The sequence below is a fragment of the Acaromyces ingoldii genome (assembly GCF_003144295.1).
Source record: "Acaromyces ingoldii strain MCA 4198 unplaced genomic scaffold FA10scaffold_4, whole genome shotgun sequence".
Taxonomy (NCBI): domain Eukaryota; kingdom Fungi; phylum Basidiomycota; class Exobasidiomycetes; order Exobasidiales; family Cryptobasidiaceae; genus Acaromyces; species Acaromyces ingoldii.
The window spans coordinates 66,240-93,596 of NW_020290250.1; the positions used below are offsets into that span (position 1 = coordinate 66,240).

At 62.4% G+C, this 27,357-nt stretch overlaps 17 protein-coding genes across 17 annotated transcripts; 11 read left to right on the forward strand and 6 right to left on the reverse strand.

The window, feature by feature from the left end:
- Nucleotides 1-292: 292 nt before the first annotated feature.
- FA10DRAFT_218190 (acid protease) lies at nt 293-1,570 on the reverse strand (the record flags this gene model as incomplete). Its single annotated transcript, XM_025518519.1, has 1 exon — nt 293-1,570. A coding segment is annotated over one exon (1,278 nt), but the record flags the coding sequence as incomplete, so codon positions are not given.
- A 1,215-nt stretch (nt 1,571-2,785) lies between these two features.
- FA10DRAFT_267493 (alpha/beta-hydrolase) lies at nt 2,786-4,221 on the forward strand. Its single transcript, XM_025521930.1, has 2 exons — nt 2,786-3,379; nt 3,443-4,221. The coding sequence occupies exons 1-2, from the start codon at nt 2,928-2,930 to the stop codon at nt 4,134-4,136; spliced, it is 1,146 nt and encodes a 381-aa protein (XP_025376057.1). The 5' UTR covers nt 2,786-2,927; the 3' UTR covers nt 4,137-4,221.
- A 58-nt stretch (nt 4,222-4,279) lies between these two features.
- FA10DRAFT_302267 (alpha/beta-hydrolase) lies at nt 4,280-5,486 on the forward strand. Its single transcript, XM_025525087.1, has 3 exons — nt 4,280-4,511; nt 4,574-5,060; nt 5,126-5,486. Exons 1-3 carry the CDS (start codon nt 4,358-4,360, stop codon nt 5,412-5,414), a joined length of 930 nt encoding a protein of 309 aa, XP_025376058.1. The 5' UTR covers nt 4,280-4,357; the 3' UTR covers nt 5,415-5,486.
- Nucleotides 5,477-6,293, reverse strand: FA10DRAFT_267495 (hypothetical protein). Its single transcript, XM_025521931.1, has one exon. The coding sequence runs from the start codon at nt 6,239-6,241 to the stop codon at nt 5,513-5,515; it is 729 nt and encodes a 242-aa protein (XP_025376059.1). The 5' UTR covers nt 6,242-6,293; the 3' UTR covers nt 5,477-5,512.
- Nucleotides 6,294-6,395: 102 nt separating this feature from the next.
- FA10DRAFT_267497 (hypothetical protein) lies at nt 6,396-8,993 on the reverse strand. The gene is made up of 4 exons (XM_025521932.1): nt 8,585-8,993; nt 8,493-8,525; nt 7,791-8,011; nt 6,396-7,714 (listed from the first exon to the last, which is right to left on the reverse strand). The coding sequence occupies exons 1-4, from the start codon at nt 8,730-8,732 to the stop codon at nt 6,473-6,475; spliced, it is 1,644 nt and encodes a 547-aa protein (XP_025376060.1). The 5' UTR covers nt 8,733-8,993; the 3' UTR covers nt 6,396-6,472.
- An 11-nt stretch (nt 8,994-9,004) lies between these two features.
- On the forward strand, nt 9,005-10,647 carry FA10DRAFT_286768 (alpha/beta-hydrolase; the record flags this gene model as incomplete). The annotated part of the gene is made up of 4 exons (XM_025524099.1): nt 9,005-9,094; nt 9,160-9,736; nt 9,804-10,450; nt 10,525-10,647. The coding sequence occupies 4 exons, from the start codon at nt 9,005-9,007 to the stop codon at nt 10,645-10,647; spliced, it is 1,437 nt and encodes a 478-aa protein (XP_025376061.1).
- A 239-nt stretch (nt 10,648-10,886) lies between these two features.
- Nucleotides 10,887-12,059, forward strand: FA10DRAFT_267500 (Ribokinase-like protein). The gene is made up of 2 exons (XM_025521933.1): nt 10,887-11,221; nt 11,296-12,059. Exons 1-2 carry the CDS (start codon nt 10,902-10,904, stop codon nt 11,969-11,971), a joined length of 996 nt encoding a protein of 331 aa, XP_025376062.1. The 5' UTR covers nt 10,887-10,901; the 3' UTR covers nt 11,972-12,059.
- Nucleotides 12,060-12,216: 157 nt separating this feature from the next.
- FA10DRAFT_267501 (hypothetical protein) lies at nt 12,217-13,636 on the forward strand. Its single transcript, XM_025521934.1, has 3 exons — nt 12,217-12,400; nt 12,470-12,940; nt 13,002-13,636. Exons 1-3 carry the CDS (start codon nt 12,365-12,367, stop codon nt 13,494-13,496), a joined length of 1,002 nt encoding a protein of 333 aa, XP_025376063.1. The 5' UTR covers nt 12,217-12,364; the 3' UTR covers nt 13,497-13,636.
- Nucleotides 13,567-14,484, reverse strand: FA10DRAFT_131472 (hypothetical protein). The gene is made up of 3 exons (XM_025517987.1): nt 13,965-14,484; nt 13,847-13,902; nt 13,567-13,783 (listed from the first exon to the last, which is right to left on the reverse strand). The coding sequence occupies exons 1-3, from the start codon at nt 14,389-14,391 to the stop codon at nt 13,637-13,639; spliced, it is 630 nt and encodes a 209-aa protein (XP_025376064.1). The 5' UTR covers nt 14,392-14,484; the 3' UTR covers nt 13,567-13,636.
- Nucleotides 14,408-15,447, forward strand: FA10DRAFT_267503 (hypothetical protein). Its single transcript, XM_025521935.1, has one exon. It carries the CDS (start codon nt 14,579-14,581, stop codon nt 15,122-15,124), a length of 546 nt encoding a protein of 181 aa, XP_025376065.1. The 5' UTR covers nt 14,408-14,578; the 3' UTR covers nt 15,125-15,447.
- A 210-nt stretch (nt 15,448-15,657) lies between these two features.
- FA10DRAFT_294724 (NAD-P-binding protein) lies at nt 15,658-16,691 on the forward strand (the record flags this gene model as incomplete). The annotated part of the gene is made up of 3 exons (XM_025524448.1): nt 15,658-15,817; nt 15,880-16,316; nt 16,383-16,691. 3 exons carry the CDS (start codon nt 15,658-15,660, stop codon nt 16,689-16,691), a joined length of 906 nt encoding a protein of 301 aa, XP_025376066.1.
- A 206-nt stretch (nt 16,692-16,897) lies between these two features.
- FA10DRAFT_231146 (MFS general substrate transporter) lies at nt 16,898-18,607 on the forward strand (the record flags this gene model as incomplete). Its single annotated transcript, XM_025518844.1, has 3 exons — nt 16,898-18,149; nt 18,209-18,351; nt 18,416-18,607. 3 exons carry the CDS (start codon nt 16,898-16,900, stop codon nt 18,605-18,607), a joined length of 1,587 nt encoding a protein of 528 aa, XP_025376067.1.
- A 10-nt stretch (nt 18,608-18,617) lies between these two features.
- On the reverse strand, nt 18,618-19,243 carry FA10DRAFT_267505 (hypothetical protein). Its single transcript, XM_025521936.1, has 3 exons — nt 19,056-19,243; nt 18,865-18,986; nt 18,618-18,807 (listed from the first exon to the last, which is right to left on the reverse strand). The coding sequence occupies exons 1-3, from the start codon at nt 19,142-19,144 to the stop codon at nt 18,659-18,661; spliced, it is 360 nt and encodes a 119-aa protein (XP_025376068.1). The 5' UTR covers nt 19,145-19,243; the 3' UTR covers nt 18,618-18,658.
- FA10DRAFT_267506 (Nicotianamine synthase) lies at nt 19,238-21,023 on the reverse strand. Its single transcript, XM_025521937.1, has 6 exons — nt 20,275-21,023; nt 20,137-20,210; nt 19,751-20,075; nt 19,612-19,691; nt 19,513-19,551; nt 19,238-19,453 (listed from the first exon to the last, which is right to left on the reverse strand). The coding sequence occupies exons 1-6, from the start codon at nt 20,653-20,655 to the stop codon at nt 19,345-19,347; spliced, it is 1,008 nt and encodes a 335-aa protein (XP_025376069.1). The 5' UTR covers nt 20,656-21,023; the 3' UTR covers nt 19,238-19,344.
- Nucleotides 21,024-21,534: 511 nt separating this feature from the next.
- FA10DRAFT_302279 (DUF1688-domain-containing protein) lies at nt 21,535-23,276 on the forward strand (the record flags this gene model as incomplete). The annotated part of the gene is made up of 6 exons (XM_025525088.1): nt 21,535-21,564; nt 21,641-21,790; nt 21,857-22,199; nt 22,258-23,014; nt 23,081-23,144; nt 23,208-23,276. The coding sequence occupies 6 exons, from the start codon at nt 21,535-21,537 to the stop codon at nt 23,235-23,237; spliced, it is 1,374 nt and encodes a 457-aa protein (XP_025376070.1). The 3' UTR covers nt 23,238-23,276.
- An 80-nt stretch (nt 23,277-23,356) lies between these two features.
- On the forward strand, nt 23,357-24,905 carry FA10DRAFT_302280 (5-methylaminomethyl-2-thiouridylate-methyltransferase; the record flags this gene model as incomplete). Its single annotated transcript, XM_025525089.1, has 3 exons — nt 23,357-23,550; nt 23,607-23,833; nt 23,895-24,905. Exons 1-3 carry the CDS (start codon nt 23,424-23,426, stop codon nt 24,903-24,905), a joined length of 1,365 nt encoding a protein of 454 aa, XP_025376071.1. The 5' UTR covers nt 23,357-23,423.
- Nucleotides 24,906-25,751: 846 nt separating this feature from the next.
- FA10DRAFT_214011 (cysteine proteinase) lies at nt 25,752-27,200 on the forward strand (the record flags this gene model as incomplete). Its single annotated transcript, XM_025518473.1, has 3 exons — nt 25,752-26,445; nt 26,491-27,041; nt 27,108-27,200. Coding segments are annotated over 3 exons (1,338 nt in total), but the record flags the coding sequence as incomplete, so codon positions are not given.
- Nucleotides 27,201-27,357: the final 157 nt, after the last annotated feature.

Genomic DNA, 27,357 nt, shown 5'->3' on the forward strand with positions numbered 1-27,357 from the left:
GCGGATCAATTGCGCGATGATGAGAAGATGAAATTGATTGATTGATTGATTGATTGATCGATGGATGGATGTTTTGCGAATGGAAGCTTGTATGAGCAGACGAGCAGACAAAATGACAGTTAGAGGGTACATGCAGAGAGAGAGAGATTACAGGCAGACAGGCGGACAAACCAATGACGAGGCAACGAAGACAGGGCGAGAAGGGCAAAACTCAGGCGAGCAGGAACGAAGACGCAAGGACGACGGGCACGAGCAGGGCGGCCGTGCGCACGAGCAGCGAGGGCGCCGCGGCCGACGTCGATGCCGTTTGCACCTGGTCCACCGTCGTCGACGTCGTGTGGCTCGAGAGGCCATCGGCGAGGCTGGCAAAGCCGACCTGGGCTGTGCTGGCCGTGTTGGAAAAGATGGTGTAGACCTGCTTGAGGAAGGCATCGCCGAGAATGTACTGCAGCTCGTCGTTGGCGTCGCTGCCGAGGCTGAAAAAGACGCCCATGCAGTTCTCGCCCGCCGAGTCGAGAGCCTGGCCGACAAAGTCGTACGAGGTAAACGTGTACTGCTGGTTGCCAAAGTGCATCGTCGCATTCACCGACGTGTCGCAGGGGAACTGGTAGTAGCCGTCCATCGACGAGATGGCCGAGGAGCCGGGGATGCCCGCGTAGATGGCCTCGGCGACGGCGGTGGGGCAGCCTATGAGGGTCGTGCCTGTGTCGACGGCCGTCTTGCTTGTGCTCTCCAGATCAATGGTGTTGCCGCCGACGGTGATGCCGCCAAGAGTGATGAGCCAGTAGGCATCGTCGATGACGTCAGACCAGTTGATGTCGCCCTGGTAGAGCGACGTGTTGGTGCCACCGAGGGTGAAGATGCCGCCGTACGTCTCGGAGCCAGAGCCAGGCAGCTGCTGGAGCGACTCGACGGCAGCGAGGTAGAAGGCAAACTCATTCGTGTCCAACGCAGCGCCCTGCCAGAACGGCGTGGACTGGCTCGTCGAGAGCGCCTCGAAGCCGAGGCCCATGATGCCGCCCACGGTGTCGTCGAGCAAGCCCGGAGTGGCGGCCGTGGCGACGGCAAACGTCTGCTTGTCGACAGTGTGCCCGGCCAGGGTGAATGTGTCGGTGGCCAGGGTGCCCTGAACGGAGCCAGAGCCATACTGGATCTCGAATGGCGTCGAAGAGTTGGTGAACGTCGACGAGGACGAAGAGTCAAACTTGGACGGGCCGAGCCAGATGTCGGAGCTGCCCGTGTCCAGGACGAGGTTGACGGACTGGGAGGGCGTGCCGATGGCGACGGCGGCGTAGAACGTGCTGTCGTGCTGGTAGTTGACCAGCGTGGCGGCGCCTGCCGTGTCGCGCTTCTCTGCGTCCCGCTTCGCCGCTTGCTGCTTGCTCGTCGAGCTCTTGAGCTTGGACTTGTACTTGTTGCGGAGGTGTGCACGGTGGGCATTGGCCCAGGCGGCCAGGTCGTCGCCGTACAGCGTCGAGCGGTCTGTGCGCCGAGCGAGGGGAAAGTCGCGCGGGCTCGCTTTGCCCTTGGACATGGGCGCAGCGGTGGCAACAGTCGCCGCCGCCACCAGTGCTTCGAGGAGCAGGACAGGCTTCATCGTGTTCTTGTCGTCTTCCGAACTTCGAGAGCTGTGCAGACGCCGTCCTTTATAAAGCCAGGCGTGCTGCGCTGAATGACCTGATCGGGGCTGTGTGCTGTGCCGACTGCACCGTCGTCTGAATTGGAAAAGAAGAGAGAGAGAGGCAAGATCAGCGAAGGATCATCGGGAAGCCGGAAAGAGGAGTGGAGGAGCCGAAGATGCCGTCGAGCGGAAGCCACCCTGAGTGGGTTATTGAGTGACGCAAACGTCGAACCCGGGCCTTCTTTTTTTTTGGAATTTCTGATTTGATTTCCTGGTCATCGGCGGGTCGAAAAAGCCACATTTGCTCCTGGTTTTTGTGGAGCCGCGCGTCTTCTCGGCAGGCATGGCCGGCATCCAAATGACACTGCCCCGACCGGCGTTTGTGACCGTCACACTCACCTTTTCGGAAAGAGCAAGGCAGCCGGTGCCTGTTCGGGGTGAAGGAAGGTGTAAAACTAAGAGGGCCCAGCCCGTGAAGTGAGAAGCGAGGTTCGAGAAGGAAAGAAAGAGAAGGGGCGACGCAAAGAATGTCGCGGACGAGCAGGGAAGAGCAGGGGTAGACGGGGGTCAGGCTAGGCGCCCGCGGAGGTTTTATTACAGAAGCTCCTGTTCAGAGACATGCACAAGCACGTTTGTCTGGGTGGGCGACGGTAGAATCGCGGGGAACATCATCGCGGATGACGTCGCCCTCAAACACGTCCAATGGGCCTCGTCGAAAATTCTCCGACGTCGACCTTCCCTTCTGGGCGGGCCAGCCAATCGCCCGATGCCGAGCAGCCGCCGGCTGATGCTGTTCCTCGACCAATGCAGAACTAGCACTGTACTTGAGCAACTAGCTCTCTGATCGTCAGCGCGTGTCCTTGTGAGTCGCATGGTGGTTCCTGATCTTGCGCAGAGTATCAGTCACCGCATGCGCGCGACATCGCCGGGATCTATTTCAACGGGCAAATGTGCACTTTCCACATGGCTTTAAATAACTTATTCTGGTTGACAGAGATGGCTTTGAAACCAGACTAGGCGATGCGTGACAGAACCTCGATGCCTCGAACTGAGGGACAGGTGGTTCCAAGAACAAGGAGCTGATAGCCAGGACGTACTAGCTAGCCATTGTGAGCAGGAGGTACTGGAATGAGGTCCACGTGGCGTGCTTGCTTTCAACGCGATCCCGCATTTCCTCGGTGCATTTTTTCCGCTTGCTGATCGGTCGGGCTTTTCTATTTGTGGAGAGGCAGATTAGACCCCTGCAGCCCGGGGAAGGGGTGCTGTTGCCACACCTCCATCAGCACCGACCATTAGAGAGCACAAAATGGCAGAGACTGGCCTCCCCCTTGGCGCCGTGTACACGGGCGCGACGTCGTCGTCGATGGCTGAGGCGCGAAAGGCAGCCGAGGCGTCGCCCGAGGGCTACATTCCCTCGGCGTTTGACCCATCAACATGCTCCAAAAAGGGCTACTGCACCGTCGCACGCGACAGGGTGCCTCCGGGCAAGAACAAGATGCCCTCCGACGATGCGCGCGCAAAGGGTGCCCGGCCGCCGCGCACGACCGACGACGAGGGGCAGCCGTGGCGCGGCTTTGACGTGTACTACGAGGTCCATGGCACGGGCCCACGCAAGGTCGTCTTTATCATGGGCCTCAACAACAGCTGCTTTGGCTGGCTGAACCAGGTCGAACACCTCGCAAAGGACCCGCGCTACTCCTGCCTCGTCCTCGACAATCGCGGCTACGGCAACTCAGAGACGCCGGCAGCCAACTACCGGTGAGTGTGCTTCACTTCATCTCTCCCGCTCACAAATGGGCGACGAAGCTGACGGCAGCGTAGCACATCCGAGATGGCCCTCGACATCCTCGAGCTCGCCGATGCGCTCGGCTGGACAGGCAAGCTGCACCTCGTCGGCGTGAGCATGGGCGGCATGATCTCGCTCGAGATGGCCAAGGTGGTGCCCGAGCGCATCGCCTCGCTCACCCTCCTCAGCACGACGTCGGGCCGGGGCAATGGCGAGAAGCACCTCTCGACGTCGCTGCCGCCCTGGACCGGCGTCTCGACGATTGCCCGGCTCATTGCCGGCCGGACGATGGGCTTTGACTCGGACGCCTACCGGGTCAATGCCGTCATGGAGCTCCTCTTCCCACCCAAGTGGCTCGACGAGAAGGACACGCGCAACGGCAAGACGAACCGCGAGAACATGCAGGCAATGTTTGCCTACCGCTTTGGCTTCACGCGCCGCCAGACCATCTTTGGCGCGCTGGCACAGGTGCGGGCTGTCATCACCCACCGTGTCAGCCCTGCGCAGCTGCGGGCCATTGACGCGGCCGTGCCGGTGGTGACGATTGTGACGGGCGACCAGGACAATCTCGTGAACCCGCTCAACTCGCACCACCTGGCCAAGCACATGAAGCGTGCACGGCTGGTGCAGGTGCCCGATGCAGGCCATGCGATGCCGGTGCAGCTGCCCGACGTCATCAACTCCATCCTCGAGCGTGCCTTTGACGAGGGCGAGGAGAAGCACTCCTGAGAAGAAGCTGTATTATTGTAATTGCGAGGATAGTTGCTGTAGACAGGAGTGCTTGATTCAGATCGCGATGAGTCTCTCGCGCGCTATCTATTCTACTTTTTATTTTATCTCGGACAATGTCCGGCCTGGGATCCGGCCCGGAACAACCTAAGTCTTAGCCAGAACAACTGATCGGCTTTCCCCACGACGACGACGACGACGACGACGACAGCAACACCACAATGGCTCCGCAGCTCCTCGAGTGCACCCTCAAGCAGGCCGACGGGCTCGACATCAAGGCCGACGTCCTCCTTCCGCCCGGCGCGACCAAGGAGTCGCCCGCACCCGTGCTCCTCTGGTGGCACGGCGGCGGCCTGCTGCAGGGCACGCGAAAGGGTGCGTGTCTTGTCTCCTCTCTTGCCCGCAGCCTTTTTGTCTCGGACTGACTTGTAATACAGGCACCGCCCCGCACCTCGTCGAGGCGCCCGAGAAGCACGGCCTCTGCGTCGTGTCGGCCGACTACCGGCTGGCGCCCCAGGCGCGGCTGCCCAAGATCCTGTCCGACGTGGGCGACGCCGTGGCCTGGCTCCAGACGGCCGCCTTTCGCGAGGCCACGCAGGGCCGCGCCGATGCCTCGCGCGTCTTTGTGAGCGGCAGCTCTGCCGGCGGCTGGCTCGCCCTCCTTGCTGGCTCTGGGCTCGGCTTTGCAGCGTGCGGCCTGCCACCGCCCCAGCCGCGGCCACAGGGCGTCATTGGCCTCTACCCCATCTCGGACCTCGACGACAGCTTCTGGACGACCAAACAGCACCCCGTCACGTACATGAAGGGCCGCATCATCGATGGCCCCAGCGAGCTGGGCGCTTACCTCGATGCGAACGCACCCGTCGCCGCCTCGTCGGCCCTCGACTCGCCCCGGTCCCTCTTCTACCACTACATGATCCAGGAGTGGGTGCTTGCGCTGTCGCAGGTACTGACCCCCTCGCGTGCTGACTTGATTCTGAACTCTGCAGGGCACTGCTCCCCTCGCTCCTCCTCGAGGGAACCGGCATCAGCCCCTCGAGCTTCTCCGTCGCGCAAGCCGTGGCACGGGGCGACATCACCCTGCCCCCCACCTACATGGTCCACGGCAGCATCGACGACAAGGTGCCGCCGCGCCAGGCGACCGACGTGGCCAAGGCCATGGAGCAAAAGGGGCTGCCCGTCGAGATCGACATCGAGGAGGGCAAGGACCATCTGTTTGACCGCGAGCCCCAGGAGAAGCTCGAGAACATGTATGCCTTTATCAAGCGCCACTGCTAGTCGGCCCAGTCACCCTTCTTCTAGGTAGTGGCTTTCGAGAGAAAAATGCACAGATATTGTAAAGAGACAGTCCGGTTATGATCAATTGGCTACTACTGCTACAAGCGGTCACCCATGACGAGCGCCACCTCGTCGGGGTCGCTGCGCGAAAAGAGCTCGCTGCCAGCCTTGAGGGCGTCGATGAGGAGGCCCATCCGCCCGCCGTCGTCGGCGTCGCCCAGCCCGGGCTCCTTTCTCCGGATCGCATCCAGCTCCTCTGCGTACTCGCCCACGACTGCGCGCATGTACATGGACTCAAACGCCTCCTCCTGCTCCTGCTTGCCCGGCTGCCGCCGCCGCTCCTGCTCCTGCTCCTCCTTTTCTTTCTGTGCCAGTGTCGCCTCGACGCCCCGTCGCTTCGCCCTGGACGCTTCCAGCAGCCGGAGGGCGTGCGAGTCAAACGGCAGGCGCTCCCTGCGCATCGGCCCTCGACTCCTCCTCCATCTCCCCTCTTCGTCATCGTCATCGTTGTCGGACCAGAAGCGCTCCTCGGACAGACTCGGCATCGGCGACGGCTGACCCCGCCTCATCCGCTTGCGTCGTACCTGCTCTTCTCCTTCAAACTCCTCTTCCTCTTCTTCGCTGCTCGACGACGATGACGAGGCCGATGACGAGGCCGCGGAAGCTGCACGTACCGCCTTGACCTTGGCCTCTGATACGCCGCCGCTCACAGCTGAGCTAGACGACGACGACGAAGAAGACGAGTCCGAGTCAGAAGACGACGAGTCAGAGACAACGGCGGCCGTCCGGGCCTTGCGCGCGCGCCGCCTCTTGGCCTTTGGCGGCATCTTCAGATGAGTGAGTGGTCTCTTGAAAGACCGAGAATGCGACGGTGGACTCTAGAGATTTTTTTCAGATTTTTATGAAGCGGCAGAAAAAAGTCTAAAAACTTCTCGCCCTGGCCATCCATCCATCCATCCCCAGTCGTCGCAGATTGACAAACTCGTACTGCCTCTTCTCATTGCTTGCTGATCATGCATAATTCAAACAAATTCTAGACCAAAGACTATTTTTTACGACTACTTGCTGGTGTCGTCTTCGACGGAGTCGTCCTTGTGCTCCTCCCTGTGGCCGTCCTCGGGGTTGCCCGAGCCGTGCAGGCCAGCAAAGGCCGCAGGACGGTCCTCGGGCAGCGCGTACTCGCGCGTGTCCCAGCTGCGCCTCGTCAGCTCAAACGACTCGCCGCGGGCCTTGCAGAGGAGCCACTGGCTGCCGATGCGCACACCCGCCGAGGCCAGCGTCCAGCCAATGGAGCCGAGGGGCGCGGCAAAGAAGGCGCCCAGGACAGAGTAGTCGTCGCCGCCAATGTACAGGCCCTGGGAGAGGCCGAGGAGGTTGCCGGCGGCGTGTACGTCGCCGTGGTAGTAGGCAAGGCCAAAGAGGAACGTGGTGAGGTAGCCACCGCAGGCGCCGACAAAGGCGTCGGCGCCGTTGAGAAAGTGCAGGGCGGGGATCAGACCGAGGAGGGGCGCGGGTAGCACGGCAGCGGCGCCCAGGTCGGCGACGAGAAAGACCTGGAGAATGTCGATGTTGCGCACGGCGAGGACGACTGCGGGGACGTTGATGGCAAAAAGGGCGACGCGGCAGAACCAGACGTTGACGCGGCCCAGGAAGACGTCGTTGTAAATCGTCGAGATCTGGGCGCTCTGCAGCGTGTCGTAGGCCGAGCTGCTGAGCAGGCCAGCGAGTACAATGACGATGCCCGAGACCCAGGCGGGAAGGGTGGCGATGATGTAGAAGAAGGTGAGGCTGCCGTCGTCTTCGGACGTGACGCCGTCAAAGAGGCCGGCCCACTGTGCGAGGGGCCCCGTCATGCCGACGAGAAAGACAATGGCAAAGAGGGGCACTGCGGCGAGGAGCACCGAGGTGTAGAGCGTGCGGTCGTTCTTGGACGCAAAGGCGCGCTGCCAGAAGCCCTGGTTGAACATCTGGGAAAAGACAATGGCGACGGTGAGGATGTACCAGAGCTGGCCGCCGAGGGCGTGCGGGACGAGGATGCCCGACTCGTCGATGCGGGCCTGGGTGATGTCGATCTGCGTGCCAACGGCGACGCCGGCGATGATGACAAAGATGACGATGACGATGGCGTTGACATTGTCGGTGTAGAGCGAGGCGCGGAAGCCGCCGTAGGCCGTGTAGAGGAACGTGATGACGGCAATCACGACGGCGGCCACGGTGGGGTTGACGCCGCCCAGCGTGTTCACGACGGAGCCATAGGTGTTGAGCTCGGTGATCATGAAGCAGAGCATGAATGCGACGAACTGTGGAAGCGAGACTTCAGCATTCCGGCTCCTTCTCAGGCTATGTCCTTAGCCCACGTGTCAGAAGAATACCTACAATGACAGCGAGCAGCACGCCGACGGGCCAGCCAAAGCGACGACGGACGTACTCGGCCATGGTGAAGCCGTCGGGGCAGGTGCGACGGATGTAGACGCCCAGAAAGGCAAAGCAAAAGATGGGCGCCGTCGTGGCAAAGGCATAGGCAAACAGGCCCAGGAGGCCCGCGTCGGGAATGACGCCCATCTGCGGGTAGGCAAACAGGAGCGACGACGACATGTCTGTGGGAGGAGGTTGGTCGAGTGTGAGTGGATCGGCTGTTAGTAGGTTGGGGCAGGGGCTTGTTTCCCACCCCCTGCCAGCTGATCGAGGGAGCTCAAGTAGGGTTAAGGACACACGCCTCGACCAGCTGCAGGGAGGGGAAAAAAGGCAGGAGCTTCTCGACGCCAGCATTATCTGGATCCGATGAGCATCCCCGCCGGGTCGTGCGCTCCAAGAGAGGAGGCACAGCGCCCAGCGGGGGCAACGTAACGGTATATTCTCAGCCCTGCCCAGTCCACCAGAGGTGGACCGGACGAAGAGCACCCGTAGCTTTTGCCTTGCGAGGGAGCGGTGCCGGCAAGGGCACCAGTCCACTCTGGAAAGGGGGGAGCTAGAGAAGGGAATAGACTGGGTACGTTACCATGGCTGTGTCATCTAATCGAGTTCCTAGAGAAGATCTGGCTTGGTGCGAGGCGATGAGTGACTCCACACTCGACTAACTTGATGCAATCCAGTTGAGCGCCAGGGGGAATGCTGCTCGGTTATCTAGCTGTGAGTGAGCGTGTCCCGAGTGCAGTAGAGTCACCACCCACCGCTCTGCGTCTTGATGCCGCTGAGAAAGTCGACCTTGGTCTTGACGCGGTATCCGGCGTAGAAGCCTACCGCAGCAAAGGCGACGAGCGTCGAGTAGACGAGTGCGTTGCCCTGCGAGGGCGCAAGCTTGGGCGACGAGTCCGACATGGTGATGGTGGTGTTGCTGCAAAAGGGTCGAGCAGCAAAGGGTCGAGCTGCAGAGGTTTTTCGTTTTCTCTCGGTTCCTGATGAGATTTACACGAGGGTCGAGACTTTTTTTGTCTTCTCACCCTCTCTCGCTCCCGGGAAAACTTGCCACGTGGCCGTCCGCGCCTTCGTTCTTTCACAGACGCGCGCGCGCAACACCAAGCGGCCAAGTCGAATCCGGGGAAAGACGCCTTCACTACTCGAACTCACTCCGAAGAACAAGACAAAGCAAGATGACAGACCCGTCGGCACTGCAGATCCAGCGGGCCGTGCAGCTCGCCAAGCCGCCGCGCGTCCGCAAGCTCGTGCCGATCCTGCGCATGGTGAGATATGCCGTCACGGTCACTCTAGAGTGAGGAGAAGAAAGAGAAGCTGAAGTGACAAACAGCTCCTCCTCCATATCGTCCTGGTGCCCACATCGCTCGCATACCTGCCCTATGCCCTCGTCCGGGCCCTCGTGCCCTTCCTGCGGCCGGCCCGCGGCTGGACGGCCAAGCAGACGCTCTCGGTCCTGTACACGCGCCTGGCCATGGAGCTCTTTGTCATCACCAAGTTCCAGCCCGTGGCCCCGCGCGAGGGTGGCTGGCGCGAGACGCCCGGCCTCATCGGTGGCCTGCTCTCGCTGCTCAACTACACGGGTCCTGGTGGGCGTGTGGCGCACCCGCGCACCGCGCTCAAGGCTGCCATGCTGCCGCAGCACGACGAAAAGAAGCGGGGCGACCGTGTCTGGTTCGGCGCTCCCCCGCTCGAGTACTTCCGCGGCATCCTCAGCATCAACCCCACCGGCCGCGACGGCCAAGGCCAGGTCACGGACAGCGACAACTACCGCGGCGCACCGCTCGTGCGGCCGGGCGAGGCAAAGATCCGCACGCGTGCCTTTTGGTTCATGCCCGGCGGGCCAAAGGAGCACGCGCCCCTGCCGCACCGCGAAAAAGGCCAGGACCGCCAGGTCATTCTCTTCTTCCGTGGGTTGTCTATGCAGCTATTCTGTATTGTCGAATCTGTGAAAATGGGCTGACTCCTTTCCTACAGACGGCGGCGCCGGCGTCACCTTCTCTGCCGGCGATATGTTCATGGGCCTGACGCTGGCCCGGAACCTGGCCCAGACATCGGGCTTCCCCGTCTTCTCCGTCGACTACCACCTTGCACCCTTTGGCCGTTTCCCTGTGCCCCTGATCCAGTGCGTGTCCGCATACGTGCACCTGACGCGCGACCTCGGCTTCCGCGGCGACCAGATCATCGTCGCCGGCGACTCCAACGGCTCCCACCTGGCCCTGCAGATCGAGCGCTTCCTCCGCCTCGAGGGCGCCAAGATCCCGTCGCACCAGGCGCAGCGCCAGCGCGGCGAGCCCGACTTTGCCGCCATGCTCCTCCTCTCGCCCTGGCTGGTGGCCACAAACGACATGATGCCGGAGCGCGAGACGAACCTCAAGTACGACATTGTGCCGCGCACCTACGGCGACTGGGGCGTCAAGGAGATGCAGTTTGGGCCCTCGCGGCGCACGGGCATGCAGCTCGACGACCCCTGGATCAGCCCGCTCCTTCGCCCAGTCGAGGAGGTGGCCCAGATGCCGCCGACATACATTGCCAATGGCCAGCTCGAGGTCCTCGTCGAAGAGGGCAAGCGCTTCGCGGCCAAGTGCAAGCAGGCCGGCCTCATCACCCGTTACCACGTCACGGTGAGCGAATACACACTTGTTGCTGCAAAAGCACAGGCACACTTTGCTCACATGCCTGCCATGCCTGAAAACAGCCGCTGGAGCCCCACGACTTTTTCTGCCTGGCTGCCAGTCTGCCCAACGCCAAAAAGGTGTACAAGGACTTTGCGACGTGGGCAAGGCACGATGTCCTGGCCAAGGCCGGCTACAAGGTGTGATCCACTGTCTAGAAGAGAGGTGCTATGCTCTGTCTGTCCTGTATTGTATAGAGAGAGCTTTGGCTATTGCAACGACGCGTGCGATCGGATCTTCGGCCGTCTCTCTGTCTGTCTACCTCCACCCGCGGTCCGACTTTTTCTTTTTCTTTTTTTGTGCCCGGAATCTTGGCCTGAATCTTCGCAAGTCGAAAGAGGAAATCGTGAGAGATCGTGCGGAATCGCCTCTTGATCAACAACGACAACGACGACGAACCATGCCTGCTCCACTCTGCCTCGTGCGGTCGAGCATCAACATCGACGAGACGTTTGGCGTGCCGCACATTGTGCGTCCCGGCGAGACGATCTCGTCGTCGTCGCTGCAGTCGCGGCCCGGCGGCAAGGGCGCCAACGTCAGTGCGGCTGTTGGCCTGGCAGGCCAGGCTGTCGTCATGAGCGGTGCTGTGGGCCTCGATGCGCCCTGGCCCTGCGACGAGCTCGAGAAGCGGAACGTCGATGTGTCAGCTGTGAGCAGGCTCGAGGGCGTCCCCACGGGCCGGGCGTTCATCCAGATTGCCGAGGATGGCGAGAACAGCATGTGGGTGTTGTGTTCACCCGTCCACTCTGAACAAGCTGGTTTGGGGCTAGCTGACCCTGTGAGATTCTCGACAGCGTGCTACTGAAGGGAGCCAATTTCCACGCCGATGAAGAGGCCGACGACCCCGCGCGTGTCTTTGCCAAGGCGCCGCGGCCGCCGACACACCTCATCGTGCAGAACGAGATCCCTCTGCCGACGACGCAGCGCTTCCTCGCACACGCCAGGCGTGCGGGGACAACGACGATCTTCAATCCGTCGCCGATGCCGACGAGGGAGGAATTGACGGCGTTTGCGTGGAGCGATGTCGACGTGCTCATCGTCAACGAGGGCGAGGCAAGGGACCTCGTCGCTGCGCTCTCGTCCTCGTCAAGCGGAGAGCCAGGAAATGTCCTCGACGCACTCGAGCCCCTCATCGACTCGCGCTGGCTCATCATGACAAAGGGCGCCCAGGGCGTCTCTGCGCGGGTCCGTTGCTCCTCCTCCGCGTCCTCAAACCAGGCACGGACGCGGTTCGAGGTGCCGCCCGCGAAGCCGCGACAGGTCGTCGACACCACAGGCGCAGGTGATACCTTTGCCGGAAATGTCGTCGCAGCCATGATGACGCGGTCCGCCTCGGCCGACGTCGACGAGCAGGGCGCACGGCAGATTCTCGAGTGGGCCGTCATCGCCGCAGCGATGGCCGTGGAGAAGCAGGGGGCCATGGAGAGCATCCCGAAGCACGAGGATGTGCTGGCGCGGCAGCAGGCGTAGCTACATGGTTCTTCAATAGATCTTAATTCTCTGTCACAATTACCCTCTGCCGCTGCTTGAATGTCTTCTGCCATAAACTTGTGCATCTACGTGACGGCGGCCGTCTGATGCCCGCTCGCGCGTCACCGGCCTCGTGGTTTCCAAATCTATACAGTGAGAAAGTGCATCAACAGGTTTCAATTTCCTAGATTTATAAAAAGACACCGCGCACCGCCTCAGCGCGCCCAGAGGTTTTTTGGTTTGGTCGCACACAGTACGCCGGCCGTACAGCTCCACTCCTTTCAAAGCACCACCATCTGATTTACGACTAGGGTACGCTTCTTCTTCGCATAGGAAAACCCGCAGGCCGGTCACTCTAAGAGGAAGAAAGAGACCCGTGAACACCGTGCAAAGATGGGTCGCTCCAGCCGCATCGAGTTTTGCTGCTGCGTGAGTGTTCGATGCGCTTCTTGCAACGACTGCACCCTCTGATAGCTCATCCTTTTCTCCTCCAAACAGGCCATTCCGCTCATCAATGTAGGCTCCTACACCATCTGTGCGCAGTTTGCCATTGTGGCCTTCTGCACCCTCATTCTCTCCGTTGCGCCGCCGAGCATCGTCGCTGCCACGGGCTCCCTGCCTGCCGGCTGGCCAAAGTTCATCGTCCTCGTCCTCGCCCTCGCCGTGCTCCTCTGGCAGATTGTCGGCGTCGTCGCCATTCGTCGCGAGCGCACCGGGCTCTACCGCAGCTACATTCGCATCAACTTCCTGCTCACGCTCGTCACCATTGTCGTCACCACGGCCTTCTTCGCCGTGGCCGCTGCACGACACAGCGTGGCCCTCGACAGCTGCGACGCCGCCTACGGCAGCTCCCCCGACGGCAACACCATCACCGAGCTCAGTGACGTCGGCCGGACGATCTGCAACGTCTTCATCTGGGTCCAGGTGGGCGCCATGGGCATCCTGCTGCTCGTCATTGGCCTCATGCAGGTGCGTTCTCATCTCTTGCTCATGTCTTACTGCTGCTGCTGATCTCCAAGACTCGATACAGCTCTACATGTGCGTCCTGCAGCGCGCTTACGGCAAGGAGATGCGTCGGGCCGCGCAAGAGTTCAAAAGCTACTCCGGGCCTGGTGACGAGATCCCACTGGCCACGCGCGAGTCGGCCGTCTGGGAGCCACAGAGCGTGCCTGCCACGAGGGGCGCCGGTGGCCTCGGCCAGGGTGGCGGTGCGTCGTCCGACGATTCGGAGCACGCGCGCATCGGTGGTGGCGGGGTCGGCGGCCGCGGCGCCGACGACAGCTATGCTGCCTATCGCTATGGCGACGAGACGAGGGGCGGACAGGCGTACTACTACGGCGATGCGACGAGGGGAGGTGCTGATCAGGCCTACTACGGCGGCGACGAGTCGAGGGACGACCATCAGGCCTACTACGGCCGGCGCGGCTCGACCCAGCCCCAGGCCTACGAGACGTACGGCCAGCCGCAGGGCGGCTACTATGGCCACCACAAGAACCAGCAGTCGGCCAGCTACTATGCGCAGTAGTAGTCTTTCTCCCCCTCCTGTATAATTTGCCCCTTTTTCCCTCTCTTTTGCGTCTCACTCTCGTCTCACTATCGTAATTCAAATGGACATTGGTGTACACATTATCTCAGGCCCAGACTCAAACAAAGGCTCTGCTCTGCTCAATTAACGGCCTCGCAGGCCTTGCACACAAAGTCGTGCCAGTGCGGGCGCAGCTGCATGAAGCCCTCCTCGGCCGTGACGATGCGGTAGGTGTCGTTTGCCTCGTACGACTCCGGCCGCAGCTCGCCCTCGGTAAAGGCCACTGTCTGTGTGTGAAAAAGGGAAGATCAGTTTGAGAAATCGCACGATGAGCGAGAAAGAAATCTCACAGCAAAGATGTTTTCCGGCGTCGGGATCCGCCCAGGCATGAGTGGGTGTCTCGGGTCTGGAATCGGAAAACGTCAGCGAGGCTGCAGTGAGGTCAAAGAGGTGTGGAGAGAGACGCACCACTAGCATGTATCCAGCCACTCTTGCGCAGTGCAGCCTCGTACTGCATCAGGCCATCCTGGGGCACGCAGACGTCCTTGAGCGTTGCGTGGAGGAGCGTCAGAAAGGCCTTGTTGGCCGACACCCGGTCCGGATTCGACTGCGCCTCGTCGAACAGGTCCGCATCGGTGCCCGCCGAGCGCGACTGGAAAGTCGCCACGACTGAGGCAGCTGTCGGTGAGCTGGGCGCTGCCGAGAGCAGCGATACGGCATAGATGTTGGACGAGATCGGGTGCAGGAAGAGCGGGTGCGGGTGCGTTGGGTGCTGGATCGGCGAGGGCGCGCGACGCAGTGCTGAGCACGAAAAGGCGCGCAGTGGCAGCTGAGTCGTGGCACTGGGTGCCACCCCACGCCCTAACCCTGTTCTGAGGTATGCGCTCCGGATCATGCTGCTCTTTCTTCTATCTTGCTGACGAATGACTGAACGAGCGCGCTTCTTCTTGCAGAGGGAAAACACAAGTGGAGACGCGCTTATGTAAGCCGTCTACCTGGGCCCGCATCAGATTGTCGTCCTCAGCGAGTTGGTGATTGATTGCCCAGGCTCAAAACACCACTCCCCCTCCAACGCCGACACCATGTCGCGCCGTCTGGTCTCTTCGGTCCGCCTCGCTTCGCAGGCCCGCCTTACCCCGTGGCAGGGGCTCGTCTCACGATCGTCTTCTTCGGTGCTTCACATGTCGCAAAGACAAAGCTCGACGAACACCAGCCCGCCGTCTCCCTCTGCAGCCCCTTCACCAGCACAGACACAAGCTCAAGCTCAAGCTCAAGCCCAGGCTCAAGGGCAAGCGGCGGCGGCGGCAGCACCAGCTGCAGCGACAGCACAGCGCCCAGCCACATCGGACACGGCCGAGCGCAACGATCGACGCCGGCACGGCTACTTTTACCGCGACATCCTGCCCCCGTTTCTGCGCGTGCTGGCCTATGGCTCGGCCGCCTACTTTGCCCTGCACCTCGCCTGGCAGTACCTCGATGGACGCGAACAGAAGCAGCTCGAGGAGGAAGTCCGGCGCGAGCTCGAGGAGGAGGTCCGGCTGCGCGTCGAGGCGCAGAAGGAGCGGGAGCAAAAGCGAGCCAAGGGCTGGTTCAGCTGGTTCGGCGGGGGCGCCGCTGCTAGCAAGTGATGGAAGACGCTGCGAGCGGTTCGGGGTTCTTTCACCTGTCACGATTGTCTTTTGTCACGACTGTCTCGAAGGGAATTACCAGGCTGATCTTGTGATTGAGTGAGAGAGCGTTGTACACCAGTGTGAGCTCCCTGCTTTCCATCCACGAAAGCGGGAATCTCCTGGACCCTCAGCCGACCAATGCTCGGACCCTACCTGATCCTAGGAGCTTGGTCCGTCCTTCTCCCCATGAAACTTCTCAGTCAAAAAGTACCGTTCACGAGTAGTGTTCATATGAGCTTGCTGCTCGTTCCACGCGCGACACACACGCCTCGGAAAAAGAGGCTTCGGAAAAAGGGCAGACCAACACAGTCAGAAAATGGCACCAGCCGTGGCTGGAAAAGGGTCCTCGTTGGGGGTGACCTTTTTCCGAAGGAAAAGAGGGCAGGACACCCTCCATGATACAGACCCTAAGTGCCCTTCCATCAGCAAGACGGACAGACGAGCAGCGAGCAAAAAGCAGAGAGCAAAGAACACAGAGTATAGAAAAGAAAATGCCAGATATGTCAGACACGGCTGTGCGCGTCCCCCAGTCGGCCAACGTTGGGCCCTACGATGGGACCCAGACGCCACCGGCCGTCGAGGTGGCGTCGTCGATCAAGACAGAGCCCGAGATTGGGCAGCTGTTTGACCTGTCGTCAGGTGCTGTCATCAGTGAGTGGGCCGCCTTCATCCTCTGCGAAGCATTCAACGGTCTAGCTGACGAGTGGACCAAGTCACCGGCGGCGCCAGGGGTCTCGGTCTCACCATTGCCGCCGCCGTCGTCGAGTCGGGCGGAGATGTGTACTGCTGCGACATTCTCCCGTCGCCCTCGCAGCAGGAGTGGCAGGCCCTCGAGGCCAAGGCCAAGAAGCTCGGCGCCGTGGTGGCGTACCGTCGCCTCGACGTGACTGACGCCGCGGGCGTGTCCGACTGCTTCCGAGCCATTGCTGCGCAGAGCAGACGACCCGTGCGTGGCTTTGTCTCGGCGGCAGCGACGCAGCACGAGCAGGAGGCCATCGACTACGACATGGAGGCCTTTTCGCGCGTGATGCGCATCAACGTCGATGGCACCATGATCCCTGCCCAGGCGGCTGCGCGGCTGATGCGCGACTCGGGCCTCGGTGGCTCCATTGTCCTGATTGCCAGCATCAGCGGCTTCATCACCAACCGGGTGTGTTGAAGCATCTTTGCGGCCCGATCTTCTTCCCCAACTAATCATAGTCTTGTCCAACAACAGGGCCTCACCTGCACGGCGTACAACTCGTCCAAGGCAGCGTGCCACCAGATGTGCCGGTCAGTGGCCGTCGAGTGGGGCAAGTTCGGCATCCGCGTCAACACCATCAGCCCCGGCTACATTCGCACGGCCATGACCAACATGCTGCTGGCCGACAAGCCCAAGCTGCTGGAGCGGTGGGAGGACGACAACCCGCTCCGGCGCATCGGCATGCCCTCTGAGCTCAAGGGCCCCGCTGTGTTTCTGCTCAGCGAGGCTGCCAGCTTCATCACGGGCACTGACGTCCGGATTGACGGCGGCGTGAGTCTGTAGCTCTCTGCGCTGCCCTCTCGCAACACGTGCTGACACGCTTCTCCCATTCAAGCACACTGCCTGGTAGTCGGTAGCTTGGATCACTTGAGAGATGAATTTGTGACTCGGAAGCTCCGCTTGCCCAATTTTAAGCTCGTCTGGCGTGATTGATTGATCGGATCGAATGTCTGAAAGGGACGTCAATTCATCGTGTTCCTGAACACCAAATGGCGTCCGCTTCGGAAGGCACGCCCCTGCTGGGCGGGAGCGATGAGTGGAAGCCGACGACGCGACTGCGCTTCCTCCAGTCCGTCACCTGGATCAACGTCTTTCTGACCGGGTTCGACTCAACGGTGGCCGCCTCCCTCTATGCGCGCATCGCCTCGGACTTTGGCCAGGCCAACAATGCCGTCTGGGTCTCGACCAGCTACCTCGTCACCGCCGTCTCCTTCCAGGCACTCTATGGCCGCCTGTCGGACATCTATGGGCGCCGCGCTGCCTTTCTCTTTGGCACCATCGTCTTTTCCCTCGGCAGCCTCCTTTGTGGCCTGTCGACGAGCATGACCACCCTCTTTGTGTCGCGCGCCATTGCTGGCCTCGGAGGCGGCGGTCTCATGACAATGGCCACCGTTGTGCTGTCGGACAAGGTGCCTTTCGAGCGGCGCGGCCTCTACCAGGCTGCCAACAACCTCATGTATGGCCTTGGCTCGGCGTCGGGCGCCTCTCTCGGCGGTGTCCTCGCCTATAGCGTCGGCTGGCGCGCCGTCTTCCTGCTCCAGGTACCCCTCTCACTAGCCGCCGTCATCGGGGGCTACGTCCTCGTTGAGAATGTGACCCCGTTGCCTCCAGGCGACTCACTGGACCAAGCGCAGCCGCCGCCGCCGCCGCCAAAGGTCGACGGCCTCGGCGCGGCAACGCTCGTGCTGGCCGTGTCGACACTGCTGCTCGGCCTGAGCATGGGCGGCAACGAGATTGCGTGGTCCTCGCCGGCGTCGGTGGCCATCCTGCTATCGGCGCTTGGTCTCTTTGCCCTCTTCTTCCGCGTCGAGTCACGCGCCCCGGCGCCAATCCTGCCCACGCGCATGCTCACGGGCCGCATGGCGCTGTCCAACGTCGCCACAAACTTCTTCTCGGGCATGGCCGTGTACAGCTTCCTGTTCATGGTGCCCCTCTTCTTTGTGGGTGCGCGTCTGGAGGCCCTCGACGTCGTGGGCGCGCGCCTGTTCCTGCCTGCGCTTGGCTTTCCCATCGGCGCATTCGTCGCGGGCTACGTCATGTCCACTTACGGCAAGCTCAACCTCCTCGTCCGCACCGGCTGCCTCGTTCTTGTGCTGGGCTCCATCCTGCCTCTCTCGTTCCCCGTCGACGGCCATCCCTCGGAGCTCTACTACTTCTTCCACCTCATCCCCGTCCAAATCGGCCAGGGCCTTATCAATCCCAGCAGCCTCTTTACGCTCATCGCCGCCTTTCCCCATGCGGGTGCGTGCCTGTGCTGTCCCCCTCTCAGCCCACGACTGACTTTCTTATTCAAAAAACAGACCAGGCCGTGGCGACGTCGACGGTGTATCTGACGAGGAACCTGGGCAACGTGGCGGGTGTGGCGCTGTCGTCTGCGATTCTCCAAAACTATCTCGTCGTCAAGCTGCCCGTCCTGCTCAAGCATGTGCCCAACAAGGCCGAGGTCAGTTCGCCCGTTTTGCCCAACTCTACTGGTCAGAGGGCTGATGAGAGTATATGAAATCTAGATCATCGAGCGCATCAGACACTCGACCGACGCCATCAGGGACCTGCCCCTCGATGTGAGGACGCCGGTGCAGCACGCCTATGCAGACGGCATTAGGCTTGCCCTCGTCGTCTCGACTGGCCTCGCCGTCGTCGCCCTCGCCGCCAGCTTCTGGGCCCGCGGCGTCGGCCTCCAGCGGCCCTCTCCCTCGTAGCGCATATAGAGAAGATGAATAGCATGCATTGCAATGTCCGTCTTTTGTAGTCTAGAAGAAGTCAGGCAGAGGATCGGGAAGCCATTGGTGGCTGCTCGGCTCTGGCTGTGCAGGCGAGCTAGTCTGCTGCTGCTGTTGCTGCTGCTTGGTCGTTTCCTTGTGATTGTGCTTCTTTGTGGTTGTCACAGTCCTCGGCGTACCTGTATTGTGTCTCTGTTCAGGTCGTGTGCTCCCGAGTCCTCTTGTGTAGCACTCACCGTGGCACCGGTCATCGTTGACGGCTTTGCACTTGGACGGACAGACGCCGTTGTCTGCGCATCGGAACACAGTCCTCTTGCCCTTCTTCTTCGCTGATGGGCACTTGCAGCAGACTTGGTCGCTTTGGAGGCGTTGCGCGGTCAGCTAGCGGCCCAGGATTCTTGCACTGGCCAAGCAAGAGAGAGCTCACTCGTAGAAACACCCAGCAGCGTCGACGAGCGTGAAGAGCACGCAGGCCCAGACGACGACGGCGATGATGAAGGCGCGCTTCATCATCATCGTGGTCGAGAGGCCGATGGTGGCCTCTGTCCATTTCCTCTTTAACCCCCTTTCGGCAGCAGTAGCGCAGGCACACACACACACACACACAAGCGCACGTAAATTTCGCCGGAGAAGAATGGACGAGCTAGTCGCTTTCCTTGCATACGGCGGATAGGAAGAAGGTAAATCACAAGATAAGGTTAGAATTGCCTGCCCTTTTAGACTCGGCGGGCGACGACGACGCTGTTGACGACGTGGTTGCGGGGATGGCACGTCGCCTCGAGGACCAGCTTGCCCTCGGCAGCGCAGAGCAGGGCTGCCTCGTCGCTGGAGAGGTGCACTAGTCAGCGGCGTGGCAGCTGTCTCGAAGCAGGAAACAGACTAACACGGCAGGATACAGAAGCTGGCGCATGCCATCGGCGGATCTGGCGGGAAATGCTGCTGGTCAGACTGCAGAATAAGGTCAAGCGAGCAACAGAACTCACCGGATCATCAGGCGAGCACCCGGTTTCATCTTGGCAATGACAGACCGGAGGACACTGGCCTTGGTCTTCATGTCGCAGCCCTAGAGAACAAGATGTCAAATGAAGAGGAGAAGATAGAGTGAGAGCGTACGATACTCACCACCAGCGCGGCGAGGTAGATGACGTCGTGGCTGTACACCAGCCCAGCGTCAAGGTGGTGCGCATCGGTCGTCACAAAGTGAAAGCGCTGCAGGCTCGGATCGGTGTCCTGAAGCGCGATGCGAGACACAGCCGCAGCCGAGAAGCTGGCAGAGGGCAGGACATCGACGTTGGTGACGGACCAGTCGGAGGCCATGGTCCAGCGCGGGCAGAGGTGGTTCTTCACCCACATCAACCCACTCAGGGGCAGGGCACCTGAGCCAAGAAACAGAATGTGCCTGGGGTCCGCGCCCTGGCCCACAAGCAGGTGGTACTCGAGCCGCGTCCTTGTCCCACGCCGCCAGTGAGCAGCAGCCACTTGTCGCAAGCAGACGGGCCGTGACTCACAGGTCGATGTAGTTCTGGTAGTAGGGAAACTGATCTATGCTGGTCTTGCCATCTATGATGCGGCGTGCCCAATGCTATGCACGCCGCCGAGTGAGTCAGCAGCTGCCGGAAGCTTAAAAGAAGCTGGCCTCGACCCACCGACTCGAGCTCTCCCTCGCCCAGGGAGCAGGCCCGGACAAAGTGGTGCTTGATCGCTGCAATCCTCTCGTCGCTCTCCAGCGCCCTGAAAAGGTCCTGCGGAGAGATGTCGCCGTGAATCGGGCTGATGACAAAGTCGACGAGCCTGCAGAAGAAGCTGTCCGTCGCCTCGCACGGTGCCAGGCTCTCGAGGCCCTGCAGCTCCCTGTGCAGGTCAAGCACTGTCGACCTGGCGCAAAAGTGGACGACACCAATTGACGAGCTGCCCAGCGTAGCACTGCTGGCTTCTTTGGAAAGGCCCTCCTGAGCGCACACGAGGCTGTCTTCTTCGGCGACGACCACGGTGGCCGGCGAATAGAGGCCACTGGTGCGCACGGCCATGTCTCAGACGCGAGCGCGGCGCGACGGTTGCGCTATGTCACTTTGCAAACTGGACGCTATCGGTGCGAGGACCTTGCTGGTTGTCGAATCGGCTCGCACGCATTCGTGAGCAGCGAGGAGCTGCTGTTGAGGAGGAAGGGGGCGGGAGAGTGGTGGTGGATGAGGCAGAAGACCCGCCTTTATAGCCCTTTTTGCCAGTATTGGCCGCCTCTCTCTGTGGGAGAGACCCTCTGCCCCATAAGACGAGAGAGTCGCGCAATAACAGTGCAGCCCTCGGACCGCGCGCCGCGGTCGAGTGCGCCTTTCATTCGCAACCGGTGAAGCACACACTTCGAGGGGCGGGGCTCAGTCTAATGCTCGCTCCCAGCTCCGTGTTGATTCGACTTCGGCGCCTTCTCACTACGAGTTCACATGAGGGTGCGTCTGCCATCCAGCTCAATTTATCAGGCTGAGCACCTTCGCCTGTGCCTTGCAAAACAAGCTGCTCGAGTTTGCGCATTTCAACTCACAGAGACCCCCAATCTCACGGTTTGACATCATCTGGACACACGATGGCCACACACGATGGATTTGTGCATTGGTGGAACAGAGGCGCCACTCCCCGTCACTATGGTGGACAGACGCCCGCCCTGAGACCACATTGCCTTCGAGTACACAGCAGGCAACGTGTCGCACTCAGGCTTGGCTCGGCGGCCCCAGTAATGAAGGCGGCGGGCGCAGCTTCACTACTTTGCTTCCCTTCCGCCCAAGGAACGGAGGACTCGGCGCGAGGAGCGAGCGATACGCATACGCACGGGCCAAGTGGCAGCGCAGCCAGAAGATGCGCGTAATAAAAGCGAGCGCTGGCGCTGCAGCGCCCTATCTCCCGGACCCCAACCAATGTCCTCTTCCTCGTCGTCGTCATCCTCGGTGAGCGCGGGTCGATGTGCGGGTGCCTGTGTGCTACTACATGCTGACTCTGTGACCCGCACATGCACGCACCCAGGCCGAGGTCGAGCACCTCCGCTCGCTGCCGGCGATCCGGGAGCGATGCGCCAGGGTGTTTACCCTCGCGCAGCAAGGCCAGCTCGACTACTTTGACTACGTCGCGGACAACGAGGCGCAGGCGGTGGCCTACTGCCAAAAGATCATCGAGGTGGGCCATCTTCTCCTCTTTCCCTTTTTCGATCAGCAGACTGACAGACGACCGGCTCCCCACAAGCGCGACTTTGGGCGCAACGTAGCCTCGATTCCTCCCCATGGCCGATGGCGCCACTTTGACGCCATGGGCCTGCCCCGCGTCACCACGCTCCTCGCCCAGTTCCACGCCCAGACGCCCAGTGTGCCGCCAATCGAGGCCGCACGCAGGCTCGTCGATCTCTTCGTCGTCAGCGTGCTCCTCGACGCCGGCGCAGGGCCCAGGTGGGTGTACGAGGAGCTCAAGACGGGCCTGCGCATCGCCCGCAGCGAGGGCCTCGCCGTGGCATCGCTCGACATGTTTGAGAACGGCGTGTTTGCGCGCAACGAAGAGGAGGGCGGCGATGGCGTGCGGGAAAAGTGCGAGGGTGAGCCTGTCTCTTCGGTTGTTTTGCGCCCGCGTCGCTGAAAGATACTCTGCACTAGCACAAGCGCTCGCGAGACTCACGCCCGAGCTGCTCAGCATCTCGCTCCAGGTGGACCCGGCCTCGAATCCCATGGACGGCCTCGAGGGCCGCGCCGGGCTCCTCGCGCGCCTGGGCAACGTCGTGAGCACAGACGCGCACGGCTACTTTGCCGGGCCCCAAGCCGGTATCCCGGGCCCCGCCAAGCGGCCTGGCTTTCTCGTCGACTACCTCCTGGGCCATGCCAGCACGCAAAAGAATGCAACGGGGCAAGTCCAGGTCCAGGTCCCCGTCCTGTGGAAGGCGCTCATCGAGGGGCTCGCGCCCGTCTGGCCCACCGAGGGCCGCACCGTGCTCGACGGCGTCGTCATGGGCGACGTGTGGAAGTGCGAGGCCCTGGAGAAGCACGGCGGCTTCCAGGGACAGGAGGCCCTCGTGCCCTTCCACAAGCTCACCCAGTGGCTCTGCTACTCGATCATGGAGCCCATGGAGCAGACGCTCGGCTGGAAGTTTGTCGGCGGCGAGCACCAGACGGGCCTGCCCGAGTACCGCAATGGCGGCCTCCTCATCGACACGGGTGTCCTCGTGCCCAAGCCGAGCGTGCAGGCCGCCTCGTCGGCGCCTGTCAGCGCATTGCCCACCCTCACGCCGTCGCACCCGGCCGTCGTCGAGTGGCGCGCATGCACCGTCATCCTGCTCGACCGCATCGCCGCCGCATTGCGCAAGAGCATGGGCCTGGCGGACGAGGACCTCAACCTCAAGCAGGTCCTCGAAGCTGCGTGAGTGGCTGCCGATCTCCTTACCGACTGACCGACTGACTAACTCAACGACATGGATCCATGCAGGACATGGAAGGGCGGCCGCGAGATTGCGCGGGAGAAGCGCCCAGAGACCGGTGGCCCGCCCATCGTGAGTGCGCTCTTTGCATCGAAGTCTTCATACATGCACACTGACGAGCTTCGTCATCACCAGAACATCGACAGCGACGGAACAATCTTCTGAGGATTCAGTCGACTAAGGGGAGGAGATGGATCATGGTGTTGTGATTACATAATCGTCCTGTGGGCGCCTTGAATTTTATAATTTTGCCGTCGCAGTTGGGGTCCTGCATCTTGCAATCTTCCTTCCTAGCCGTGTCTTGCAGCTGATCGTGCCGAGCTTGTGGGAGGTGGTGAACAAGGGCGACAGATGCTACGGGTGGCCAGGCCGCTGCTGACATGTGGACGCCGCTCGATCAGCACGACCAGCGCCGAGGTGGGCCGGCTGCTCGACCGCTACCCCGTCGACCGCCTCGGACCGCAGCCGGGCGATGAAGGTGTGTGCTGATGGAGTCTATCTTCGAGCCACTGTAGACTGACTCTATCTACTCAGCGGTGCTCACGCTCTCTGGCGGCGTCGACTCGTCTGTGGCTGCCTTTCTCGCCATCGAGCGGGGCGGGCTGAAGCCGGTGCGGACCATCTTTATGCGCAACTGGAACAGCCTCGACGAGGCGCAGACCTTTGAGCCCGGCGCGGGCGGCAGCACGGGCTGCACCTGGCTGCGCGACTGGCGCCTCGTCGAGCGCACAGCCAGAGTGCTGGGCCTCAAGGCCGAGCTGGTGAGTGGTGGCAGAGTGACTATGAAGAGGACGGACACACTGAGACGAGAGTATCAAACAGATGGACCTCTCGACGGAGTACTGGAACCAGGTCTTTGCGCCCGCGCTCGACGACTGGCAGCGGGGCACGACGCCGAACCCGGACGTGGCGTGCAACCGCGAGATCAAGTTCGGGGAGCTGCTGCTGCGTGCGGGCCTGGCCGAGTCTTTCCCGTCTCTCACATCGAATGCAAGCCCGAGTGCGAGCCCGGGACCCCGACGATGGCTCGTTACGGGCCACTATGCCCGGCTGGCCTACCACCGCGGCACCGGAGACAGCACCGTGCTGGGCAGCCTGCACCGCGCCAGTGATGCGACCAAGGATCAGTCGTACTTTCTCAGCGCCGTCGCCGCCGACAAGCTCGGCCGAGCGCACTTCCCGCTGGCCAACCTGACCAAGGCGGAGGTGCGGTCGATTGCGGCACACGTCGGCCTGCCCACGGCGGCGAGCGAGGAGAGCATGGGCCTGTGCTTTGTCGGCGAGCGGGGCACGCGAGGACACGCCCGCTTCCTTGCGAGCTACATCGACGCGCGGCCGGGCAACATTGTCAGCCTGGATGGTCGCACCGTCGGCCGGCACGAGGGCCTGCACACGCTGACCGTGGGGCAGGGTGCACGCATTGGCGGGGCGTCGACACGCTGGTTCGTGGCCAAGAAGAAGCCCGAGACCAACGAGATTGTCGTCGTGCCCGGTGCAGACCACCCGCTGCTGCGCTGCCGCTCGCTGCACATCGACGCCTTCCTGCCCATCAGCGCCCGGGGAAGTCTTGTTGAATCGCTCAGAGGGTCGGACGGACAGCAGCGGCCGCGGCTGCTGGCCCAGATCCGGCACCGGCAGGCGGCTGTGGCCTGCACCGTGGCGCGTCTGCCGCCCAGCACGCCCGGCGACGACGACGACGACGCGCAGCCTGCGGTCGAGGTCGCGTTCGACGAGCCCGTCGTGGGCGTGGCACAGGGGCAGACGTGCGCGCTGTACGACGGCGACGAGTGCCTGGGCAGCGGCGTCATCAGCCATGTATCACTAGCCGAGTAAATACTGTAATCTGCTGTAATTGCGCACTCTAAATTGCCCTCTCTCGGGTGACGAATGATGGCGTGGCCCTCCCTCCACTCAGCGAGGTGCGGGCGTGCTATTTGGATTTCTTTTTTTTTTTTTCTTTCTATTTTTTCCGTCTTCTCATCGCTCCGTCGCTCTCTTACATCCAAGGCCCTCTCGCGCTCTCGTCGCCGTCGATACGATGCTGGCCATGTCGGAGTGAGCGCCATGGACAAGCGGTCGAGTCGTCGCCCCGTCGTCCCCCTCCTCGTCGCCTTCCTCGTCGTGGGCTGTGCTGTTGCTGCCGCTGCTGCACAGACGCGCACGTACGCCGTGACGGGCAGCAACTTTGTCGTCGTCGACTGCGACGAACAGCAGCGCTACCGCCTCTTTGGCCTGCTTCCCTACACGCAGACGCTCGCTGCCCAGGCCGCCTCGCTGCTCGTGTGCCTCTTTGCGCTCGCTGCTGCTGGCCTGCTGCTTCTCCTCGTGCTCCTGCCGCCGCTCTTGCACCGTGTCACGCCCCAGCCCGACGTTGGTGGAGTGCTGTCGTACGACGACTGGCTGCCCGAGCCCCTTGCGCGCATCGTCACTGCGGCCCACTTTGAGGCGGCTGCTTGTGCTTCCGTCTGCACAGACGCCCTCTTGGCGACAATGGCCGTGCCCGTGGGCCTGGGCAGGGACCTGGCCTCGCTCCTTGCTGCCCGTACGGAGCGCTCCTCCTCGGCCGACAGCGGAAGCAGCAGTAGCTACGGTAGTGTATTTGGCAACAAGCGGCCCAGCCGGGCTGCTTTGAAGGGAGAGCAGCAGCAGCAGCAACAGACACAGGAACAGGGCGGGCAGTACCCCGGCCTGTACAACACGGGCAACAGCTGCTTCCTCAACAGCACGCTCCAGAGCCTCGCAGCCGTGGGCCGGCTCGAGCGCTACCTCGTCGCCGTCGAGGCCCTGGCCGAGGAGTGGGACGTGCCGACGCCCGTGACCGACGGCCTGCATGATGTTGTGCAGCAGCTCAACCGGCGCCAGAAGCGGCAGCGCGCCTTTGTGCCCACCGCGCTCACCGACGCCCTCGCACGACTGCCCCGCTCCAATGCCCGCTCCTTCCTCCAGGCCCACCAGCAGCAGGACGCCCACGAGCTTCTGGTGCTTGTCTCGAGTGCGTTGGACGACGAGCGTGCCGCTGTGCTGGCCGAGCGCGATGCCACGATCCGTGCCGTCACCGTGGGCCTGGGTGCGGCTGCCATCGCGCCGTCCTCCTTGCCATCGTCATCGTCACCGCACGGCATCGGCGCCGACGCACAGAGCCCGTTCCGCGGCCTGGTGGCACAGCGCACGGCGTGCATGGACTGCGGCTACGTCGAGGCCGTGCGCCACTATGCGTCCGACGAGCTCAGCCTGGCGGTGCCTGCGCGCGCCGGCGCCGTCGTCCGCCTCGAGACGTGCCTGGCCAACTGGGCCCGCCTCGAACGCGTCGACTGGATCTGCCACCGCTGCAGCCTCGTCGCCACCCTGGCCCGTGCCACGGCCGATGTCGCGCGTCTGTCTCAAGCCGCGCATTCATCAAGCAGGGAAAAACAAAAAGACAAAGACTACAACAGGAGCAAAAACAAGGGCGACAAGGCACGGAAGCGCAAGCTCAAGGAGGCCACGCAGCGCGAGGAGCGGCTGCGCAGCGCACTGCAGGCCAACCTGGGCGAGGACGACGTCGAGGGCTCGGGCCTGCTGGCCGACGTGCGCATGGAGCGCGTCATGAGCCAGCTGGCGACCAAGCACGTCATGCTCGCGCGCCCGCCCCCGTTGCTTGTCATCCACCTCAACCGGTCCAGCTATGCTGCGGGTGCGTTTGGGGCCAGCAAGAACAACGCCACCGTCGTCTTTTCCGAGTGGCTCGACGTCGCGCCCATCACCACCGCCGGCGAGCTCGACGTGCGCGCCGACCAGCCCATCTCGCGCTCCGGCACGCCCGGCCCCGATGGACAACCCTTCTCCTCTTCGTCGTCGTCGTCATTGCCGTCGCCGCCGCCGCCACAGACGCTCTACCGGCTCTGTGCCATTGTCGTCCACTACGGCGGCCACTCGTCGGGCCACTACGTCAGCTTCCGGCGGCGGTCTCCTTCCCCGTCGTCGTCGTCAGTAAGCCCAGACTCGGAGCTGGAACTCGACGACGACGGCGATGCTCTGGCAGCGAACCGCGACGAGTGGAGCCGCATCTCCGACGCCGACGTGCAGCCCTGTGCGCCCAGCGACGTCTTTCGCCAGAACCCGTTTTTGCTCTTTTACGAGCGCCTCGACCAGAGTACGGCGCGCGTCGGGGGCCACGGCCAGCATGCGCGGGTAACTGGCATGGCAAATGGGATGGCAAACGGACGGGCAATTGGCCAGGAAAACGGACGAGCAAATGGACGAGCAGACGGGAGTGCAAGTGGGAGTGCAGGTGGGAGCGCAGGTG